Here is a 13,852-nt window from a genome sequence, read left to right as displayed (position 1 = left end):
CAAGATAAGAGCTAGTTTTGTTTTCAATCAATGTTTTTGTATGAAATGGGCAGACCTTTCCTGAACTTTAAAGAATAAACACCTCTGTTTGAAAATCTTTGCACTTTGTGAATTTAGATAGCAATAAGGGTTCCTGTATGAGACCCATTTTTTGACTTGGGTTTTAATTATTGGTTGCTGTGGTTAAAGTTGCCACAACAGCCCTATCCAAGAAAATACCAAATGTATTTGAGTTATTGTAAACATATTTGAGTGTGTTATTGTAGGCTTCTATTTTTACTGATCTTAAGTTTAATATGGCCTTTACTTTTCTTAAAAAAACTTTCTTTTTCCTAAAGCTTTCATAGTATATATACATATATATATATTATATTTATATGTATTATATATATACTATATATATATATACACTTATATATATATATTTATATCTGCCACATACAAAACAGACATCCTCTCATATATGATCTGCGATCCAGCAGGTCCAATTACCCTGGAACACATATTTTGGCAGAAACTTTCTCAAAATGCCTTTGAAACCAACTTGAGACTTCAAAACCTACTTGTAATTCCTAAAAACATTGCACTACTAATTACCAATTTTCATATATGTTTTGGAATAAATTAATTTGAAATTAGTTTCTTAAAAAATTAGTATTCCAATGTTGAAGCCAAGTTTCACCTTCAAGAAAAATCTGACTTGTCTACCCATGAAAAGATCTAATGTTACTTATGTTTCTATGTTCTCTGGAGCACTTGCACCTCAGTCCAGGTTTTTATGATGGGTGAGATAGGGAAAGATCATACTGCCTATAATTTATATACTGTGCTTAAAATGAAAAAAATATTTTCCTATTGAAGTATAAATGAAACTTAAAACAAACAGAAATTAAATAGACAATCAATGCAAATATACATAGAATAGATATTAATGTAAATTAATAAATAAATCTTAAAACGAGTAAAACTTAAATTGAACATGCAAATCAAGCTTGAAACGAACAAAAATCACTACAAACAGGAGATTGGGTCTCACCTCCTTCTCTCACTGTATAAGTCTAAAACCTACTGCATCATTGTTGCTTTACTGAAAACCAACTTTATTACAAATATTTTCTTTTGTACTTAATATTGAAAATAAACATTATAATTATAGTAAAATTTTGAACTGATGAGCTTTCAGCAATTAATATTTTATACATCAAATATTCAGTTTAATTTATTAGCTCTTTTTAAAGTTGTTCGAGACAAATATAGTTTCACTACAAACAAGAGTTTGGATGCTGCCCCCTTCCTTAACTGTAAATATAAACCAAAAGCCTACTGCATCATTAGCGCTTAACTGAAAACGAATTATTTTACAAATATTTTCTTTTCCAGTTCTTATAGCATTGAAAATAAAAATAAAACTACAGTGAAATAAGTTTTTGAACTGATGGATCTTTCAACAATTAATATCATTATACATCAAATATTCAATTGCATGTTGTTTATTTTGAAAACCATTTTGAAAATCACTGTTCTTTAATTTTGGAAACCAATTGTTCATTTTGGTGGTGACACAGGGCCCAATAATTCCACTTACCCTTTTTCTGGCTCTGTGTGGAACTGGTTTCTTTGTTTAGTTTAGCATGAGACAAGACAAATACAAGTGACAGAAAAGATAGGAAATATATAATTTGAGCTATACATCTGCACATTAGGGGGGAGGGGGTTAATTCTGGGGCGTCCCGGGGGGTGGGGGTGAGGGGCGCCCCCCCCCCCAATTTTTTGCCAAAGGTAAAAATTTCAGCAGAAATTTTGCAAAATCAATCAAAACTTAGCAAAATTTTTTATTTCTGCAGAAAATTTGGCATAAATCAGGTAGCAATTTGGTAAAATTTACAAAGATCCCCCCCCCCAATAAAATGAACCTCAGGACACCCCTGGGTAAAGTACTTGGACAGTGTTAAGTTAGAAAACAATTCTTACTTCAAAATACACAGAATAATTGTTAACACATTTTGCACACATACCCACTACACTTACCCCCCCCCCTTACTGTAAAAATACAGGCTATGGCCCAAATCTGTTTCTAAAGTATTATATTGTTATCATACTTAGTATACTTCATTAGGATTAACCTAACTTCACTTCTTGAGTGGCCAGCACTATAACAGAAAAGTGTCATACCTAGTTCAAACATATCTCACATTTCTTAGTGTTCAGATTTTAAAATAAAGCACTAAGTTGAACTGAAAGTAAAGCAAAGCACTGGTACTTGTCTATTATATAAAACACACTTGAGAAGTGACATTTGGTGACAATAAAATGATGGAAATAGAATACTTTATTAGCAAAATTGTGAAGTCATTTGTGAATTATTAAATTGGGAGCTCTGGTGTTGGCTATTCACCAAACTTCACATCTCAAATGTGTTTTATATAATAGACAAGTACCAAAGCAATTTTAGGGCTAAATTTGCAATTTATAACATAATTTAGCTTGGATGGAAGTGAATATGTCACTTGATGCCTTTTTTATGCTTGCTTCTGGGATAAATTCAGGCAATGACTAAGAAAAATAATACACTAATTAGGCTAGCAGTTCTTAAATCAACTGCAAATGGCAATTTTTTGGTAAAATTTTACTTTAGCTACTTTTGGCTATCTTGGAAAGGGGTTAGGTTAGGAAAATGAAAATTTCAGGCATGGGTCTATAGGCTAAAGTATGTCTGGGAAGGTATTTTGGTACTCTTGCATTACGCGGGCCTCTCAGATTAACTACTATAGAGTAGGCAATGATAAAACCTGTTTTTGACATGTTTACTGCTAAAGACTAGGCAATGATAGTGTGGTTTTCATTGTGTATACAATATTAAACTGTGTTTTTTGGGGGTTTAGGGGGGGAAAAGGTGCCTAGGTTAGCTTATGTATATAATATATGCTGTGCGTCCCCCTCCCCCTTCCTAATGTGCAAATATATAGCCCAAATTTGTTTCTAAACTATTATATGTTCATCCTATTTATTTTTGTTTCATTAATATTAACCAAACTTGACTTTTTAGAAAGGCCTGCATAATGCAAGAGTACTGGTATTTTGAAATACCTACCTCCACTCCTTCCCCCTCTAGATGATTCTGACCTTTGATGACCTTTAAAAATCTATGTTTTATAAAAGTGAAACCTTACATAATAGATCTTCTGCTTGAATAAAGTACAACAAAATTATTTTCAGCTTTACAACTTTGCTCAATCCCAATTTATAAGGTTTTAAAGATATGTAAATACATTTCTTAAGTTTTGAAAAGAAACATTAATATGGCTGAAAATTTTACTCAAATAACAGGAATTGCATTTTCAGAAATAAAGCCAGAGAAAAAGAAACTGATAACTAAAAAATAACATTGTGTTTTGTCAAAATTTCACTAGGTCATGAACCTGCCATGAAGACAAATTTGAGGACCATTTAGAGGGAGAAGGAGTGGAGGTAGGTATATAAAAATACCTTCCCATGACATACTTTAGCTTGTAGATGGGTTCCCACAAGATGGCTAATTTGACAGTGTTTATATACAGGCTATACAAATCTTTAAATTAGCCAACCAGTATTATAAGCCTAGGAGCACAGCTGGGCATAAGGAAACATTTTAAGAAAAAAAGTCTTACTCCATAATATGCAAAATATTAAAAGTTAACACATTTTAAAAGGGGAGAACCTTTATCTTCACTTCTCTCCTTGTTTTTCAGTTTTTCTAAAAAATTCATGAATTTCTGATAAATTTTTGGCAGTTCATATTATTGACTTAGGAATAAAGTGAACATACCACTTGATGCCTTTAAATACTCTTTATGAATATAATAATTGCTTCTATAGGAAATTCAAATTTACCCACCCCACCTCCCTAATGTGCAAATATATACCCTGAATTGTTACCACATAAAGGGGTGATCAACACTAGTTAAGTTATTGAAAAGTAGTTAAAGATATATAACTAGTTTATAAATAAGTTGTTCAAGAGTAACATAGGCTATTCTAAAAATATTTATTAATAACAATTCAAACCTGATTTATCAGGCAACTCAAATATAAAACATTTTCCTACAGTTTCAAGTTTTTCAAATGCCATTGACAAAAATAGTGCTGAACTTTGGGATTCAAAACTTTGCTGTTGACAATTCATGGTATATTCCAATGCACATTAGGGGAGTGGGGTGGGTAAATTGGAATTTCCAATAGAAGAAATTATTAAATTCTTGAAGAGCATAAAAAAGGCATTGAGTGGTATGTTCACTTTATTCAAAAGTCAATAATATGAACTGCCAAAAATTTATCAAATTTTTTAGAACCTGTATAGCCTATATTTACAGAGTAGGCCTATATATCCTGCCCCCTGTGCAAATATATACCCAGAATTGCATCCTGAACCTAAATATAGCATTCATTTGCCTCACAAATGGACTTTACCCCATACTAGGCATATGGTGGATGTCTGCCTTTAGACCCATCCCTGAAAGTATGCCCTGGGAAGGCATTTTGAAGTACCTTCCTCCACTCCTTCTCCCTCTAGAGGGTCCTGACCTTTGATGACCTTTAAAAATTTGTGTGTTATAAAATTCAAACCTTGCAAAATAAATCTTGTGCTTAAATGAAGTACAACAAAATTGTTTTCAGCTTCATAACTTTGCTCAATCCCAATTTATAAGGTTATATAATATATAATAAGCATTTCTATAGCATTTCTATATTCTAGCTAATATAATAAGCATTTCTATCGGAAATGAATTTCAGCCCCTCCCCCTATATAGGCTGTACCTAAACTAACCCTGAATTGACACATATAGGGGGGGGGGGGCTTAAATTCATTTTCAATAAAAATGTGTATTATATTCGTAATCAGCATTAAAAAAGGCATCAAATGTTGTATTAACTTTAGTCCTAACTCAATAATATGATTTGGTAGATATTGACCGGAATTGCATTTCAGTAGCCAACTAAAACCAGAGAAAAAGAAACTTGATAGCTGAAAATTAAGGTAAAATGTTGTTTTGTCAAAATTTCAATAGGTATACACCTTTCATGTAGGCTAATTTCAGGACCCCCCAGAGAGAGGAGTGGAGGTAGGTACTTCAAAATGCCTTCCTGGACACACTTCAGCCTGTAGACCCGTCCCTGAAAGTTTCATTCTCCTAACCTAAGCCCTTTCCAAGATAGTCAAAAGTAGCTAAAGTCGAATTTTACCACCTCTATAACAGACCAATACTCAGAAATCTGATCGGCCCACTTGGGAATGCTATGTTTATCAATTAGACCTAGCCTACTTTTAGCAAACCTAGGCTTTACCAAGTAGCCTACCTATCATATAGTCACCTTTTTCTCAAATAATACGCACTCGTGGTATATGGCACTTCCACATGGTATTTTAGAAAGAAACAACAGATTTCTTTTGAATCTTAATAAAATACCATCACCACATCAAATTTGCACACAATAGGCTATCCCGCTTTGTTCGATTAATTCTGGTTCTTCATACTTGGTGGAATAAATAGATAGCGCAATTGAAGAGTATTTGGCCAAAAATTTAAATATTTAGCTCATGACAAGGGCCTTTGTGATGCAGAACAGTGGAAAAAGAAAATAGAAACAAATAAAGGAGTCTATGGAATAAAAAAATTACAGGACCAGATATGCAACCCTCATGAAATGTTTGTCCAACTCGTAAAAACGTAAACAAAATGAATATAGACATATTTTGATGCGTTTTTATAAATTTCTTTTGTAAAATCTCCTGCCCTTAAATATATATATATATATATATATATATATATATATATATATATATATATATATATATATATATATATATATATATATATATATATATATATATATATATATATATATATATATATATATATATATATATATATATTATATTCTCGCTGTTGCTTGTCTACTAACTGCAGACAATCTGAACCCCTGCTTGATATCATGGCGTTACCATAGGTCCGATACAACCACCTGAGAAAAATATGAGTTCTTCCTTGAAATCGTGACCTATTTGGATCATCCTTGTGGCCAGAATTTGCCAATATACCAGTTTTGAGGGGGGAAAACAAATATGTAGCCGATTTTGAGGCCGAATCCCAGTCCGTGGCAGGCTTACATATATTGATTCTCGCTGTCGCTTGTCTTCAAACTGCAGATAATGTGAACTTCTTCTTGATGTCATGGCTTCAGTTTAGGTTTGATGCAACCACCCTGGGAAAATACTAAAAAGACATATGATTCTAACAAAAAGATGTTTTAAATAAATACACGGTTGCTCATTTAAAGGGAGTATATATATATATTCGTTATTCTTTTTTAATTCATGGGGTGTCAAATAAGCAATAACAATTGAGATAAGGAAATATGGCGTGAATTCAGTTCTTCCTTCCTGTTAATACAGCAAAGAATCATTCATTTAACAGGATTCGTTTTCTTCTGGAAGTCATTACGATCTCACCGTTGCTTCTCTTCTAACCACAGATCTCATTTACGATTCGATGCATTCGTTGTGATACTGGTTGTCAAATGTCTTTTACCCACAAATATTGCTTGGGCCTCATTTTCATGCATCACTACCTCAGAATTTTTTCCATACCTTTTACTTTAGCTGTTCTTATTCGTTCAAAATCATGTGCTCCAATACCTATACCCTTTTAAATATCTAAAATTGGCATAACCATCGTTTTATTCTTTAGTTTCAAGTAATAGGGTGGTAAATCAGCAATTTCAGTTGAATTAAAAAATTCTTTTGTGAATTCAATTCTTCCTATTCTTCCAATGCCCACGCGCTCTGAAATATCTAAAATTGGCATAACCATCGTTTTATTCAATAGTTTCAAGTAATAGGGTGACAAATCAGCAATTTCAGTATCCAGAAGAAAACAAATCCTACAAAATGGATGATTGTCTGATGCATTAACAGGAAGGAGGAATTAAATTCACGCCAGAATTTCTTAACTCAATTGTTATTGCTTATTTGAGACCTCGTGACTTAAAAAAAAAAAAAATAACGAATATGTAAGCTCCCTTTAAATGATCAACTCTGTGTTTATTTAAAACATCTTTTTTTGTTAGAGCTATATACCTTATTAGTACTTTTCCTAGGGTGGTTGCATCAAACCTAACCTGAAGCCGGGGATCTTGAAGATGCAGCTAGACAGCATAACAGTAAAATATTGTACTGGCATGTTAATAAATTGAGAGGGAGTAGTCAATCCAGACTTTTCACAGTTAAAGATAGGAACGGGGCCACAATTAGTGATGAGGAAAGAGTCAAAGAGAGATGGGCAGAACATTTTGATAATGTACTAAGCTAGGATAGAATTACAGGAAAAGATATAGAGGAAAATGAAAAAGTTTCTGACACCTTGGATGTCAAGAAAGATTTATTTTGCGAGGAAAAATTGATGACAGAACTAAACGATCAAAAAATAATAAGGCCCTAGGTGCTGATACTGTGGTAAATGTGTTCCTTAAATATGGTGGTTATGAAGTTAGAAAAAGTTACCAAAAATTAAAATGTGATTTTTGAAAAAAGGGAAGTCCCTAGCGAGTTTAGGAAAACCCTAATTAAACCCCTGTATAAGAAGGGTGATAAGAGTGAGTGTGATAATTATAGAGGGATTAGACTGGCTTCTGTAGGAAACAAAGTACTTAGTATGATGATACCCATTAGTCTTAGAGTTGCTTTTTGACAAAGTTTTAAGGGAAGAACAGTGCGGTTTTGGGATGGGTACAGGTTGTATCCTCCTGAGACCTGACCATAGAAATACTTTTCTGATTATGTTCATTTCTTTGTAGTTGACTTAAAAAAAATAATTTTGACCATTGATCAACTAAAAAAAAAAGTTGACCCCCCCTCCCTCCCTCTGGGGGATGTCCACAGGTGTGGAAACTGCGTCCCTGTCAAGCTCAAAGTATAGTAAAAGTCTGTTTCGTCTATTAAAAGAAATATGTCAAAACGTTGAAAACAAAACATTACCCTTCATGAAATTTCTTGAAGCAGTTGTTGTCTCTTGTCAAGCAGAGATTGATTTTACACTGCTAGTACATCCATCTTGACCTTTTGCAGCATCCAGGCCTTCTGCACCGGGCTGCATTCGCCAAGTCACAAAATTCTGGTAGATGCAGTGCAGCTCTGGCATATGGTGGAGGGATTGGCCTCTTTTTCACACTCAAAACACGGTGTCGAGTTTCACCCAATGGCTCTTCGTTGCTATTTTCTTGACCTCGTGACTCCGAGCTTCCAGAATTGAGCAAAAACTCGGTCACGTTGAAACGAAGATCAATGAGCTGTTTGAGGTCACCAGAAACTTCTGGGCCATGGCCCTTCATCTCATGAAATGCATTGGCTAGTGCAGCATCCACAAAATGATGAAACAGACGCACAGTCCATTTTTTAGTACGCGTCTCAAATCGGTAATAGCTGACCATGCGGTCCACAAGGTCGACCCCACCCAGGTAGATGTTGTAGTCGGAGACTACTTGTGGACATTTGACCTGCACGTAAGACCCCTAGCGCTTGCCATACCGTTTGACCTCTGTCTCCTCTTCTATACCTTTGCAGTTTGAAGAAAGGAGAACCACTTTGTTATCATACCACTGGGTCACGGCTACTTTTCTATCTGAGCGCACAGACATGACAGAGGTTCCTCTGCCCTTTTTGTTTCATTTCTGTTTCGGTAAAAAGCGTTGGGCCGTTGGCACCCAAACGGTTCTTCATGATAGTTCCGGTCACATTTATTTTTCTTTCTGCCAGCATGTCGAAGAGCTTAACAGACGAGAAGTATCGGTCAAAATAGAGGTATGTACCTTCTGGTAGGGTCTCAGACAAGCGCAGTACGATCCCAGCTGAAAGACCATGTGCTACCAGCTGTTCTCCTAGGGTGGTGGCTCCCTGGTAGATTTGGAAGTCAAGTATCAGCCCTGAGGAGCTGGCAAGGACAAAATTCTTTAATCCAACCGGATTGGGCTTGTTAGGGACATATTGCTTGAGAGTTGACATACCCTGGAAGGGTATCATCTTTTCGTCAATTGAACAGTTCCTGTCACGTGGCAACTGGAGACAGATATTCCTGAAGTTGTCAACGATCAGCTGCAGCTTCCAAAGCCTATTTTTTTTTTTTTTTCGTCTGAGATTTATGAATCAACAACGAACTTCAGTTTTAACCTAATTTTGAAGAATCTGTCTCGACTCATCTTTTGTGATATGGCTTCCACCCTAAACTTTCCAGACCAGTACATGCGGATCCGAGGAAACTTGAGGTTCCGCATCAGGATGACAATGCCAACAAAAATTTTCAGCTCGTCTGGAGTTACATTCAAGCTTTTGTGGTGGGCCAACTGATAGTTGTAGTTCATGCAAAAAGCTATACGTTCGAAGAAACTCTCCGGGTAATATTGCAAAAAGAATTTTTCTGTACTCCAATCGTCGTGGTCCTGGAAATGAGCGGGGCCCACGTCCGGACCACGATGATTATCGAACCGCTGAGACTTTCTCCAGGACAAGGTTGCTGCTAGTTTGTCAGCCTTCAAGCGTTTGGCACGGGCTGCTAAGGGTACGTCATCATCAGATTCTTCATTTTCAACATCTGGAAGAACAGCATAACTGCTTGATGACGGAATGGCTGCAACAGCTGGTTCACCATCACAGTCTGAAGACGACAAGGGGTGGTTTTTTATCCATTCCTAATCATCATCTAAATCAGAGAGGTCCAGGTCACTCTCATCGAGCATTCCAAGGGCGTCATCAAAGGAAACTACAATAAAGGAACAGGTTCAGTAAGCTTGAAACTAATAGCTAGATAGATAGATAGATAGAGATTTGCAAAAGAACTATCACAAACCCTAGTGGATCAAATTTGCATTTCTTAGTAAAAAAAAATACAATAACAAAATAATACAATAACAAACACATAGTTACCACTGTAACGAAAACACGACAGGTAACAGTCAGAAAATACAAAATACAATAGACATAAATATAGGTCATAACTATAAAATATTTTAAAGGTCATAATATAAAAAGATAAAAAGGGTAACAAATAAAATAACCAAATATTCAACAATGAAAAAATAATATATACAAAATAGTTTAATTTTTAGCAGACTTACGGGTTGTGATTTTGGTTGATTTTATTTGCAAAAATGGGAATAAAAGTTTTTTATAAAGTAAGCAAGAAAAGGGTATGGGACACAGAATGGGGGGGGGTGGGGACACTTTACGGGGTGGCGATTTCTTATGGGTGAGTGGCGGCTAGGTTGTTGCCAATTTAGTAAATAAAACAATCATTGGCTTCTGCTATCCCCATTAGAATCAAGATTTGAACTACGAAAAATCAACCCTAGCTTTTTACTCGATTGGAACCGCCTGTCCACAGACGTGGACATGGAGGTTTCCCAAGTTCCAAAAGATGGCACTTATCAAAATAACTGCTTTTAAAACTATCTAAGCACTGTCTACAATCAAGAGAGTACACCTGATTTTTCTCAGAACTCGTTCTCACCACTTTCTTTTTTCTTTTTTTTTTCTCATCTTTGCTTTTTTTTTTCATCTCCTTATTTTAGCCTTTTCTAGTTTGTTAAAACACCACTAAAAGTCGCAGAAACTTTCTGAAAAAAATCGTAGATGGCATTTCAGGTCCAAAAAGCACGTTGAAACAACAAAATCTTTGCTAGATGGCGAGGCCTTTGTACAAAAAATATTTTATGGGGGTGTCCACAGACGTGGACACCAGGTCCCAGGAGGGTATTGACCAAATTTTCACTCTTAGAATAATAAATGAGAAGTGCCTGAGACATCAAACACCTTTAGTTCTCAGTTTTATAGATAATGAGCAAGTGTTTGATTCAGCCGATAGAAGAGTTTTAGCTTATATTGTGTACCAAACAAATACATTAAAGTGATTAGTTTACGAGAATAACACTGCTGCGGTTAAGGATGGAAATGAGGTTAGTAGCTGATTTCGTATTAAATCAGAAGTTAAGCCAGGCTATGTTCAATCCCCATTTATGTGGATTATTTTGATGGACCTTGTCTTAAGGAGTACAGGAAAGGCGATGGGAGAAAACGGAATCAAATGGGGAAGTAAAACTTTCCTGGACTTAGATTATGCAGACGATTTAAGCATCCTAGATGAAAGTGTGAGTAAAAGGAATGAACTTTTAGAGGTTTTGCGGGTTCAGCATGCTAGAATAGGTTTGAAAATGAATGTTAAGAAGACTAAGTCACTAAGTCTAGGAATAATTGAGAATGAAAAGGTGACGTCAGGTAACAAAATAAAAGATCATATGGGCAGCTTCACTTATCTTAGTACTACCAAAGGCAGCGCAATAACGCTGCCTGAGTAAAGAGCTATGGGCACTATTTATTATTCTTTTTTTGTTTTTTTTTCTGACCAAGGCACTTCGCATAGAAGGAGTTGTCGTAGAAACTTCAAAAGGGGGTCATTCGATTGGAAATTGAAAGTTCTGTTGGCCATTTTTGGAGGCAAAAGTGATTGGAGGGCAACTAGCCCCTCCTCTTACGCCCATCATATCCCCAAACACATTCAATCAAAATTTTGTGATAGCCGTATTGTTCAACATAGTTGAAAGGTCCGCTGATTATGTCTTTGAGGATGACAACCATCCCCTTCCCACAGCCCTCAGGGCAAGGGCTATAAGCTATACAAGTTGCCCATTACTAATATATATGGTTTTTAGGTGGTCTTATGAACTACGCAGGGGGCTCATTCTTTTAAAAATTAGAAGTTCTAGTGCCCTTTTAAGGGACAAAAGTGATCGGAGTGCAACTAGCCCCCCCCCCCCCACGTCCTCTTTTCCCCAAATACATCCAATAGAAATTTTGAGACAGCTATTTTATTCAAAATAATTCAAAGATCATAAACAGAGCCTTTGGGGTTGTCCCCAGAGCCTGGGGGCGGGGTTGCAAGTTATACCCCAGCGGCATACAAGGTTTATGTGTATATTTATTTATTTTTATTCTTTGCTTTTATTAATTTTAGAGTTTTGGTTTATCATCTTTTCTATTAAGTTTTTATTGTTTTTTTTTGTCTTTTCTGTGCATTTATCACTCGTGGCTTTACTTTGCTTGAGATTTTTTCTTTTCTTTCCTTATTTTATTGCGACTTTAAACATGAAATTCCATGTTGTAATGTCTTCCATGGTCATTTTTTTACCGATCACATATTACATCGAAATTTTATGATCTTGTTGTTTTTCCCAAATTTCTGTATGATTTCGTATAGTTTTACTGTTTTAATATATCTCCCTCCCTCCCCTTAGAAAACTCTTTTATTAGTCGATGAAACAAGTTATATAGTTATTTTGATCAGAGCTATTAATTGAAAAGGTCACTGAAAACACATATACTTAGATCTTTAGATGACATTTTTTACGATATGACTTTTTGTTTTGAAATCATTAGGTTTTAAAGTTCATTATCAATTTCATGACAACTTTCAGTGTTTAGAGATAAGACAAGTTGCAAGATGAGACAAATTGTCTGTTTCCATGCCAGTGAAGAATTAGCTTCAAGTGAGCAAGGGAAGGGATGGATATTGTTCCCCAAAAATGGAAGAAGAGACTAATACGATGGATGGAAGATAACAGGGCTTTGATCATTGTTTTCTTCTGTTTACCTGCAAGCTTTCTGTTTGACTTGATTCTCAACACAAGAAAATGGATACTTCATAGGCTATTTTCAGATCCAATGAAACATGATGAAAGAGTTCAAGCGATCCAAAAACAGGTAATAAAGGACAATTAGAAGTAATCGTAAAATGGGAACTGGTAGCAAGAGGAAGGCTAAATTTAACTGTGGTTTTCTTCTGGCATGTATGCAGGAATTTTTCAGGGGATGTGGGACAATAACAAAATATTGGGTAATTTAAATAAGAAGTTCCATCAAATCTGTTAAAATTTAAGGGGTACTTGGGCATTATAACTAAACCAGCGCTATACACGAACGAAGTCAAGTTTGGTTAATGCTAATGAAATAAAATAGAATGAATATATAATAGTTTCGAAACAAATTTGGGCTATATATCTGCAAATTAGGGGGGGGGGGGGTAAGCCTATCATATATTAAATACGTAACCTAACCTAGGTACCCCCCCCCCTAAACCCCCAAAAAACAATCGTTTAAATATTTAAACTCAATGAGAAAACACGCTTTGCCAACAATTTATCTAGCAAATACCCGTTTGTCTGCTTTCGTCTCTGGTTTCCTTGTACAGTCTATAGCGCTGGTTGGTACTGGTATATTATTATTATTATTATTTTATTACCCATTATTAAGCATACAAAATGTTGTAAATGGAGTACAAGAAAAGAAAAAAAAAGTAACATCAAATAACAACAAAATATCCGAAGAAAACTCAACTACAGAAAAACAAGATTAAGAACATTCCTATGACAAACAAAAAAGACAAATTCTAGTTATTGCGACATATAATGAAGAGAGGCTTGGTTTATTTAAACAAACGCCTTTTGCAAATCGAGCACGGCGGTTCAGTACAGCTATAAGCGGATCGGCTATACCATACTTCTGAGATATATTCTAATTCCCCATCCAAACTGGAAGACGAAGCAGATACTTGCCACATCTGTAGAAAATAGACCGAATACTGCGGCGATCAGACGAGGTCAAAATTTTCCAAAACGGAGATAGGGCTAGCACATGTGGCAAAACAAAAGGGTTATACACCCTTGCAAGCAGAAAACGGTTAAAGTCGCACTTCATTGAAACGAGAATTCCATAAGCTCTGCGTGTCTTTACAGCGAACAACGAAACAAGGCAATCGTGGGTTTCTTTAAGATC

General features: G+C 35.4%; 2 protein-coding genes across 8 annotated transcripts in view; one reads left to right on the top strand and one right to left on the bottom strand.

The window, feature by feature from the left end:
- The window catches only part of LOC148944450 (transcriptional activator Myb-like), a 166,003-nt gene that overhangs the window by 69,685 nt on the left and 82,466 nt on the right, over nt 1-13,852 (bottom strand). Inside the window, exon 1 of one of the 7 annotated variants that reach the window (XM_089100294.1) lies at nt 5,350-5,483. The exons of 1 other annotated variant lie outside the window; for it this stretch is intronic. Coding sequence is in view for 3 of the 6 variants with exons in the window: in XM_089100293.1 (XP_088956419.1) it covers nt 5,335-5,341 (7 nt within the window). In the remaining 3 variants the exon portion in view is untranslated. Of the gene's footprint in view, nt 1-5,334; nt 5,484-13,852 lie in introns of those variants that run through there. 5 more of the 7 variants (XM_089100295.1, XM_089100293.1, XM_089100298.1 and 2 more) reach the window with 5 other exon arrangements.
- The window catches only part of LOC148944449 (delta(24)-sterol reductase-like), a 247,858-nt gene continuing 246,569 nt past the window's right edge, over nt 12,564-13,852 (top strand). Inside the window, exon 1 of the mRNA XM_089100299.1 lies at nt 12,564-12,781. Coding sequence (XP_088956425.1) covers nt 12,584-12,781 — 198 coding nt within the window. The 5' untranslated portion in view covers nt 12,564-12,583. The remainder of the gene's footprint in view (nt 12,782-13,852) is intronic.

The sequence above is a fragment of the Artemia sp. Qi Xiang Cuo genome, chromosome 14, assembly GCF_049724085.1.
Source record: "Artemia sp. Qi Xiang Cuo chromosome 14, ASM4972408v1, whole genome shotgun sequence".
In the NCBI taxonomy this organism is placed as follows: domain Eukaryota; kingdom Metazoa; phylum Arthropoda; class Branchiopoda; order Anostraca; family Artemiidae; genus Artemia; species Artemia sp. Qi Xiang Cuo.
The sequence above is the reverse complement of the archived record's forward strand: the minus strand, read 5'-3'. Positions and strand labels throughout refer to the sequence as shown.